Consider the following 10368-nt stretch of genomic DNA (forward strand, 5'->3'; position numbering starts at 1 on the left):
GTCAATATGCGTTTAAAGAAAAATAATCTGAAAAAATAGTGATTTTTTTCAAATCTCCCTTTAAAGAGACACTGTAAGGCTAAAGCTTGCATATGAACAAATCTCCCCCCAAGTTGCTAAGAACACTTTCTAAACTGCAATGTAAAAGCTTTCAATTACTACTTTTTGCTATTTATGCTCTTCGTTTATTTTTTGCCTTTATTTTCCAGTCTTGTGACTAAGCAAATCTAGTACATTTTGCTCGCTCAGTGTAGCTCACGTCACTCTCCTCGTGTCTTGCTGTAGCTTATTGCCTATGTTTGGGAATACAACCATCCCCAGGAGAAGTCACTTGTCTTAAAAGTAGGATTCAATTGTTTTTATTAATAAAATCCACATTTTAAGCCTAAACTATTTGACTGTGTCCCTTTCAAAAAGGAAATAATTTGGGACAATCTATTTTTTAAATCACAGTTTCTAAATTCTTGCCCCAAAGAGCAAATTCTGTAAGTTCCGTTGCTGAATAAGCACAGGATTTTTAAGGAAGATGTAAAGACAAAATGAAAGAGCCTCTCGCACAACCTGATTGCTGAATTTCAGCAATGCCCCTTATTACCAGCTTATTTTCTTGCCTTTTTTTCAGGGCTGTGGAAAACAATTTCTGTCGGCTACATCAAAGTGTAGTGGCAGATTTCCCTTTGGAAGTCAAAGCCTGTTTCAAACGTCTCTTTAAGTCTTGCATATTTGGAGACTTGGGTCGGACAAGGTGGAGGCCTCTCCGTTTCTCTCCATTGCAGCTCCCAATCATCCTGCTGACCTCCTGGCAAAGCTGCTGGAAGGCTTCATGCACTCCCTCACAGTTCTCCCGGGCTGAGACTTCATAGTAAGTACCTCCCAGTTCACTGGCCAGCTGGAGTCCTTCTTTGGAGGACACCTGCCTGGCTCGCAGGAGGTCTCCTTTGTTCGCCATCAGAAGCAGGGGAATGTTAGCATTCGGGTGAATCTTGCGGATGTGCTGGTGTAGGGGACGGATGACTCGGTAGCTCTCATAGTCTGTGATGGAGTAAACAAAAACGAAGCCATCTGCCCAGTAGATTGAACGGTTTATCTGCTCTTGGCAGCATATGCTGTCAGTGTCATCCTGCCGTCAAAACCAAGAGGTGTGAGATTAGAAAACTGAGAATAGGGAGCAGACAGAGCAAACAGTCATACAGCACTGTTAGCTACTTGGAACTTTGTTTTAATGTGTGGCTGTTTCTCAATGTACAGGCAGAAACCTCTCTGACTGCCGGGGAATGTACCAGGGGCAGGAGAAATTTCCACTGTGTCAGTAACATATTACAGGTAAGCAGTAATGTGGAGTGGAGAGGGGTCAGAGCAAATTGGTTGAAAATAAGAGAACAGCCAAAATACTGATATTGAAAAGTTTGTTTCGTATTCTATTGTACTAAAGCAGTGTGACAGAAACCCGTGCTTTTATTGTGGATAAAATTGTGATGGGCACGGTAAGAGCATTATAAAATTGAGCAGGCTAGTCACACTACTGCAAGTGAACGGTTGTCCCCCAAGGTGGTTTTTTAGGGCTTTTTCCAATTCTGTATTCAATGTGTCCATGGACGGGTGTTCTCACTAACTCTGTTTGGTGAAGCCTGACAGGTTTTTCTGTCATGTAGGTCTCCAGATAGTTAAAGGCAGTTACTTCGAAAAAGCAATTTGTTACAAATAACCAATTACTGGAACCGAAAATGAGGTGAAATCTCATTGCTCATTTGTAGAGCAGCAATGGGTTCACAGTATTGTTTTGCTGGTCACACATTTGTTCAGTCCATCACCAGTCCCACTCAGACAGCCATAACAATCACCAGCGTTGGGAATATAGAACTGAATACAACGCTGTGGGGCTTGAAAAGAGATCAGCTCAATTTTCAAGACGAAGCTATTTTCAGCTAATCCTCTACTCTTTGTTATCCGTGCTGGCATGTAACCCAACCAGATAGGGAGATCACTGCTGCAGTTATTGCCAGTGTGCTTGGTTTGTAAGAACTGACATTCCTGTCAATATTACAGGCTTTCTGGAACTTTGTAATTTCTTTCATATCCAACAAGGCACTAAGCATATTCAGTATTCAGCTCTTGATGAAGTTGGTAGGAATTAGAGGCTTTTGTGTATTTTAGGAGGAGTTCAACATCATGAATACAGAACCCAAACTTTTATTATTATTGCTAAATTCTATTCAAGAAATCTTCATCAACTTCAGTAAGACTATTAGAACGTATGTTCCATTACCTATTTATCTATAGAAAATATATCTGCCATTCACATTCATTTTAACAGAATTTGCGTGTGCTCAGCAATCTCCCAAAACAGATCACTTTTATTTAGACATCTCAATATGAATTATAAAGCCTAACTTCAGGAAGCAGAGGTGGAAAAGAATGAGTAAAACTGATCAGTTCTTTTACGGTAGATCAGACAGTAAAAAAAGGACTACCGACAAGGCTCTTCTGTGAGAAGAAGGAAGCAGAATTTCTGAAGGCTCAGAGTACAAATTAGGCTTACAACTTTCAACAGGAGTTCTGCTAACTAACTGCCTTTTGTAAATATTTCAATATTGCCCATGGAGATACTGGCTCATGGTACCCAGTAGTTCTTCGCCCTTGCCAGCTCACAGTAACGCTAAATCCTATTAGCAGTGAAATTGTTTAACAGATGCTCTTATCACCCCTTTCCCTGCCCAAAACCCTCAAACCCAAAAACCCAACAGAGTTGCACATGGAATGAAGAGGGATCCTCACTAGCAGCCTTGTTTAAAAGGTTAATGAGAGTGAACTCAAGCCAGGACAGGGCAGACTGTGGGAAGAAGGGCAATTTGCACTCTTGGTGTCTGGGTTATATCCAATCTGTAGATAATTAGCCACCCTTCATGTCCTGCTAGCCTCTTTTCACCAGCAAGCTCCTTTCATGGGAAAAAAAGAACTAATTGCTCTGGCAAGCGTTGGAAAATGTTTTTGGAGAAGGTGTACATTCAGAGAGCCCTAATGAGCAGAAATTCTCGGTTACTCCAGCTAGGCCCACCCAGTAGTGAGATGGATGGATAATCCCCAACGGAATGCTTTATTCAGGAAAATCAAAGGCTAATGGGCTACTTTTTAAATGGAAATCTCTGCTCCAGAATGAATTTTGAAACACACAGTCATTTGCCATGTATAGACCAAGCAGCAATGAATCACCTAACAAAACCAGTCATCTGTTTGCTTCTGTTTCTCTCTTAAACATTAACATTTCCGGTGTGGCTAGAATCCGCGGTGATTCCACATGACTTCCTCCTGAAACACTGTACTCAGCCTGCGGAGTGCAAGAAACTCTCTTCCTCAAGGATTTTAACAGAAAATCCAACCTACTCTCAGTTTTAACAAGTCCTGTTCCGGAACAGTCCCTTCAAATGATTTCAGATACATCATTTGATGCAAACAGAGACACAGGCTAAGATAAGCATGTCTGTGGGAACTGTTGAAACAGTGCAGACCTTTGACTGGGACAAAGAAAATGAAACTCCTTCCTAACTAAATTAAAATCGTTTCTGACTAAGAAACCTCAGCTGCTGGCATTACTAAATTTTGTGGAGCTCTGGCTACAGTCACAGAACTTTAGGGCACAGTCTTAACTGTAACAGGGAAACTGGACAATAAACATATATCTGGTGTGAAAGAGGGAATTAAATTATTTCACTCCCTCCTTTCTCCATGGGAAAGAACAGAGAGGGGATTCCCTTTGTTAAGTGTTTATCAGGCAGTCCCAATTGTGCCTAATCACCAGCAACAGCTTCTCTTTGCAGGTCCTCTCTAAGCAAGCTGGCATAGGGCCTTTGTACTGTTAAGTCCCACTTGAATATTTGGAGGACTTCCATAGCAGCTTTTGTTTGCTTTTTAGTGTCCAGAGTAAATGAGGGGTCCTCTCCACTGCTCTGCGCACCCCCAGCAGCAGCAGCAGAGAGCGTGGAACTTTGTCAAAGATTTCTGCTTAAATCCACTTCCAGTCATCAGAGAAAATGGAAATGGAAACTGAGGCTGTGGGAGCTTTGCTTATCCTGTTCTGTAAGCTCAGGATGGAACAGTTCTACAGCACAGAAATGAACCCATGCACATGTGGTCCTGGCAGACAAAACAAGGTATATAAAGCTGTCCAGGGCTAGCCTGAAAGAGGATGAGAGAAGGTGGTGTTCCCATCCAGACGTATATTTGGCCAAGTTAGAGCTTAGACTGAGGTTAAGGCCAAACCTAGAAGTTTAGGTTTGATGGTGACAAGAGGATACCTAATTTTATCATGAAATCTCAGCTATTCTGTAGGAATTATTACGCTCATGAGATTTCCACCATTCATGTAAAAATAAATTTCATTACATTTCCTGCTGCTTTGACACTATTTTCATCCTCTTGTTCTGCATGTGAAGCACATCTTCAAAAAAAGACATCTTAATCTTAGATCCTGCTTGGAAAAATATTTCTAGAAACAGGTTCCTAGTCAAATATTAAATCTAGAATATCTAAAATACTGATAGAAGGAGGGGTGTAGATAAATGCTAACACTTTAAAAATAATAAATAAAATAAAATAAAAAAATAAGGAAAGCCCAGAAAGGCACCCTAGTTGGAAATGACAACTGCTGTGAGGCCTGTCCCCTTGGAAAGAAACACCTTTCTAGAGAGGAGAGATTCTGGGTGTGTAGAAAGGTCTAAGCTGAGCCAGCTGGGCCTCTAGGCAGGTGAGTTTTCTGCCATGCAGGGACAGAAACCATTTGACGGGAAATAAAACAAGGAGCTGGCAGGAGCGAGCCAGACTATGATTTTACTGCTATTTAGGCTTGGGATGCAGTAATGTGTTTGAAATAGATTTAATTCTGACTTAGTCTTAAAGGAGCCTGATTTAACATCTTCAAGGGCTCGTTTTGGCGGGGCTTAAGGTACCCCCGTTAGCCTTCATTTGGGTTTGAGCCCAGGTATGTTTCTGCTGAGTGGAGTTACTTACAGATGGAAGTGCTGGCAATAAACAGGAGACAGTAACTGTGCTGTAAAGTACCAACGCACTGAGCAGATGTTTTACCTCCAATGAAACAAAGGGAGTATCCTGCACCTGTAGAGAGATCTGTTCCCCATCTATGGTGAACTTTCTTGAATACAAAGCACCTGGTGGAAAAGCAAGATCATTAGAGTCAGTGACTGTGACAAAAAATAAGAGAGTACACAAAGGCAAAATGGAACTGTTGAAATCCAGATTTTTGAGGCTTATGATATGTAGCTGCTTATAGAACAGTGAGTAGCACCGGAGTGGTTGTGTGGCTGTTTACTTAAGTAAAGTGGTTTTGTATTTGCTATGTGGTCGGCTGTTCTGAATGTATACTGAAGATGGTATCTGGGAAAGGTGGCACTTCGTATTGAATCAAATAGTCAAAGTGGGCGCATAAATCCCGTTCAGGTTTTCAATCCATATTGTTAACTTTTTAAAATGTGGACTGCATATATTTTTAATCTCAAACCAAGATATCCAGGTGTTGTCTGTAAAAGGAGCGAGCTGTTTCCTATTGCATTTTTCTGAAAGTTTTTAAAAAAGGAAAGTATTCTCGTTTTGGACACAGAGTAAGTGACTGTATACAAAACACCTAGATGCTCTTTGGGGTTTGTGTGACCTTAGCAGTCAGAGTTTGGTTGGAATCCCCAAAGACTGGACACTTTGAATGTGACTTCTGGTTAATCTGAATGACACATTCAGGGCCAAGTGCTAGTTCAAAACATCTAGGACTGATGCAGCTCTAATAAGACCATCACTATTCTGGGCTTGAACTTGTATTTTGTTACTGGCGCGGGGGTTAAGTGACAATGAAAACTTAAGTTTTGATCTTACGAACTGTCTGTGGTTATGATAAGGACAGCTTCAGAGACTGATGTCATCGTCATTTTACCTTAGAACTTAATACAAGTCACATGGATATGTGAAGAAATGCTATATCCACAGCTGTTGTATACAGCCTGTCAGTCTTGTTCAAATACAATTGTCACTGCTGCATCTAAAACATGTATTTCATCTCAAATGTAGAGAAATCCCATCTATTGGAGAGTAAGGAATTCAGATTAAGAGGGAGGTCAGTTAGTGACAATAATGCCATCACTTCTGAAAATCATCTTTGGTTCAAGGAAACAGGTGTTTTTATTCCAGTGGAAAAGAGGCTGAGCTCATAGAAACATTTACAATATAAGGAAATTTCGTATGGCAAAGTTTGCTGCATCTGAACCCAACATTATCACATTATCACATTTTGGGCCCCTCACTACAAGAAGGACGTCGAGGTGCTGGAGCGTGTCCAGAGAAGGGCAACGAGGCTGGTGAAGGGTCTGGAGAACAAGTCTGATGAGGAGCGGCTGAGGGAGCTGGGGTTGTTTAGCCTGGAGAAAAGGAGGCTGAGGGGAGACCTCATCGCTCTCTACAACTACCTGAAAGGAGGTTGTAGCGAGGTGGGGGTCGGTCTCTTCTCCCAAGTAACAAGCGAAAGGACAAGAGGAAATGGCCTCAAGTTGCGCCAGGGGAGGTTTAGATTGGATGTGAGGAAAAATGTCTTTACTGAAAGAGTGGTTAAACATTGGAACAGGCTGCCCAGGGAAGTGGTTGAGTCACCATCCCTGGAGGTATTTAAAAGACGGGTAGATGAGGTGCTTAGGGACATGGTTTAGTGGGCATGGGGGTGTTGGGTTGACGGTTGGACTCGATGATCTTGGAGGTCTCTTCCAACCTTAATGATTCTATGATAATGTTTTAATACTGACTCTGAGAGGTGATATAGCCCTTCTGGGATATTTTTGTTTTTTGAAAACACATCAGATTTTAAGCTGAAAAGATGTTACTGTTTTATGGGAAGATACTGCACCCCTGAACCAAGACCAGACAACTTATTATTCCTACTCTGTAATGCACTGCAGAAAAAAGAGCAGGTACTTCCAGACACTGACTGTGCTCTGCCTTATACCCAACTGAAGGAGAAGCATGGTTGAATGATCACAAATACACTGCCACCTGTTTCTTATTTCTGGCATATTTGTCTCTTCTACAGCATGGCTGTTGGGCTGGTGGCTTAATGAGAAAAGCATGTGGTTCTCAGCAATGTCTCTGGCAGCAATCCATTGCAAAGCTCAGAAGTCTAACTTGATGTACAGTCTCCCGTAGAAGAGATGAAGGAAAAGAAAGAGAAATAGTGCAGCCAACCATCAAGGTTACTTAGGGTCAACGAGAGGGAGCTGTAAGGAGGAGCTTTCCGATTGTATTTTATCAGACAGGCAGAGATCAAAGGTGTCTTGTACTGCCATCTCCTTCCCTAACTCATCATTCTAAATGCAGCCTGCACCTCCAAAGTGAAGCAATCGCTGCTGTGAATCCTGTCCTACCTCACCCAAAAACTGTGAGATGGCCTATGTGTGGGATGTGCTAGTAGGTATGAGCACGGTGTACGTAGATCCTTTCTACAACGCTGGCCGATACAGCTGGCACTTTCTTGAAACAGAGGCTGTGAATTAAACAGCTCACATGAACACATCCTCTGAGGTGTCAGCATTAAACAAGAAATGCAGCAGAAGCAGTTTGCATGGTCACGTTGCTTATCTTATGGAAAGAAGACTTCAATTTGGAAGTCTCCCTTGTCATAAAAGCCACTGAAAAAGGGGAGTACACAGGAAAAGTTCTGAACTGACTTTTATGCACTTTGGAATTCCTCTGGCTTCCCTGGGGTTGCAGAGAGAGCAGCGTTGGGTTTCCGCGGTTTAATCAATATGCAAGTTGTTCCTTGAGTCTGCATTTTAGTATAGGTATGTCCCCAAGCAAACCTTTTACTCTGATCCTTTTCCATCAAGTTGGAAAAAAAATAGCTAAAAGGATCATAAATAACGAGCCTTTGATTTATTGCTTTCATAGCTTGAGGCTATTAACTGAAAATATGCACCTTATGGACATCTAACACTGCTTGGCTTTCCTGTAATATGCACCAGTCACAAAATAGAGTAGATTTCTTTTCAAGCTATCTGCAGTACTGCAGTAGAAAGCAGACTCACCAGTATTGGCTTCATAGTCTCCAATAAATCTCTTCGTGAGAAAGCGCACAACCAGGGCTGTAAAACAATGAAAAAAATATGGGTCTTTAATGTTAACCAAAATCAATCTTTGCAGAACACATGTAATATCTTACTGGAAGAGTTAGTATAATATGAAACCAAGTTAATCTTTGAATTGCTCACATATTATTCTGCAAGTGCTTCTCTCAACACTCAAAGAAAAAGATCGGGGGCCAGGCTGTGATACCTAATGCAGTTTTTTGCAACTTGTACTGGAAATTACCCCTCAGATTCAGTGTGGCTATTCAGTGGAGGATACGGAGGTTGGTTTGTTGTGATTGCAGGTATAACAAATCTGACCTTTGGTTTGAAATAATTTAGAAAAAAATTAACAAGCCAATAAACTGAAACTAATCCCAATACCACATTTAAGACCTCTGTGTCGTAGAAGAAGTGAGGCTGATGGATGTAATGGTTCTTCCCAGCCTTAAAAATCCTCAGTCCTCCTCATGAAACCCATTAGTGATATCTAACCGCATCCAGCAAACTGACTGCATGTGCTCTGCACACATGGGTCATGAAGCAGCGCCCTGGGCCTTCTTAGTCACCTTAACCTGCGGTGCTTTCTTACACTGTTGGATTAGAACATTTTCCTTTTTCCTGATCACTTTATAACACTTAAAATCCTGTCATGGCAACAGTAACTTATCTTCCTGTAGTGCTTTCATCTCAGCAGACTCCTAATCATTTGCAAAACCGCTTAGTTAATAGCTAAATAGAAGGGTTTTTCCTGCAAACAACTCTATCATCGATTTCATTTAAAATAATCATTTTTCTCACAGTGGATACTGGGTCACCTCTTTCGTACCCTTAAATGAAATTGACTGTGCAGTGATCTTCAACAAATTACTTAAAAATAATATGAAAATATGGCTGCTTCAAATCCAAAACAATCAAACATTTTACTGAGTGCTGTGGAACCTCAGATGCAGTAAAACAGATCTGGCCTTAGTAATTTCTGAAGTCATGAACCATATCTTCAAAAGCAATAATGCTCGCTTTACCCGCTTTTCTTCTCCTCTCTGGAGAGTAATACAGGAAGACACATCTTGTACGCTGTTATTTGTCTGCTGAGCATAAAACATTTACAACAGGAGAATAAAAACCACTAGTCCCATTTCTGGGGTGTAGAAATTTAGACACGGTTAAATAATTTGCACAAGACTAGGTAGAATCATTTGTGAGTACGGAGCTCCCAACACAGTGCCCTCTCCTCTTAACTGCCACCCCACGTTGGCTGCTCACGCAGACCTACAGCAAATCTGCCTCACAAATTATTCAGCGCATTTTCAAAAAGAAAAAAAAAAAAAAAGTAACTTAAAATGTTCAAGCTGCAACAGTTAAGAGTTTTCACAGCCTTGGGTCTAACTGAGCTGCAAATTAGCTGGAAAGTGCAGCAGCAAGAAAAAGCATGGAACTACACCTGCGGACTTACCTGTCTTGCCAACGCTACTGCCACCCAGTACCACGAGCTTGATGATTTTGTTGGGCACGCAGTCTAATACAGGATACTCTGGTATGGGGAGCAAGAGAAAGTTAGTAGAATACTGTGACATAGTATCCTGAGAGATGAGACGCATGCCAGAAATGAGAGCTGTTCAACTCCAGTAGGAGTTGGGGGAGAAAAGAAGGAAAACAGCTTCTCGGCGTCTGTTCTTGGCTGTATATCCTTGGATAGAGAAGCCTTCTCATTTCATTTAAGTAGCTTTCCTGAGGAATGTTAGAGCGACTGGCCTCCTCTTCCCGAAGCCTCTGCTCAGACAGCAACTTTGGAAAGCAAAAGGGAACTTTTTGATCAGCCCCCGTGAAAACTGACTCCTCCATTCCCCAGCCAGTCACAAGTGAAACCATGACATTCCTCCAGCCGGGCACCGAGCGTGTGCCTCCATCAACCACGCTCCCTCGCTCGCTCACCGCTTTATCTCCCCGCTGCCTGTTTTATGTGCTGTCCCTTGGCTCTTTGCTAAAACGAGATTCTTCTGTTTTACAGTCATTGCGGTAGCGTTTTCAGCGAGATACAGTCACCCCCATGCTCTGCTCTGACTCCACTTTGAATAATCCCGTTCTACCTGTCTAGTTTCTTTGCATTTTCACTTGGCTCCAACTCCATGCTTTGTTGTTCTCCCCGTCCTATTGTGTCCTGCAGTTGGGCCCCTTCAGAGTGCTGAAGCTGATGGGACACTCCTCTTCAGGAAAACAAACACATTCCACCCCCCCCCCCCCCCCCCCTCCTCATCGC

At 42.1% G+C, this 10368-nt stretch overlaps 1 protein-coding gene across 1 annotated transcript; it reads right to left on the reverse strand.

The window, feature by feature from the left end:
- Positions 1 to 504: 504 nt before the first annotated feature.
- On the reverse strand, positions 505 to 9709 carry LOC103916296 (ras-like protein family member 11A-like). Its single transcript, XM_009323267.1, has 4 exons — positions 9565 to 9709; positions 8070 to 8126; positions 5080 to 5162; positions 505 to 1120 (listed from the first exon to the last, which is right to left on the reverse strand). Exons 1-4 carry the CDS (start codon positions 9707 to 9709, stop codon positions 653 to 655), a joined length of 753 nt encoding a protein of 250 aa, XP_009321542.1. The 3' UTR covers positions 505 to 652.
- Between the last annotated feature and the right edge of the window lie 659 nt (positions 9710 to 10368).

This window comes from Pygoscelis adeliae, unplaced genomic scaffold (genome assembly GCF_000699105.1).
Source record: "Pygoscelis adeliae isolate BGI_AS28 unplaced genomic scaffold, ASM69910v1 Scaffold294, whole genome shotgun sequence".
NCBI lineage: Eukaryota > Metazoa > Chordata > Aves > Sphenisciformes > Spheniscidae > Pygoscelis > Pygoscelis adeliae.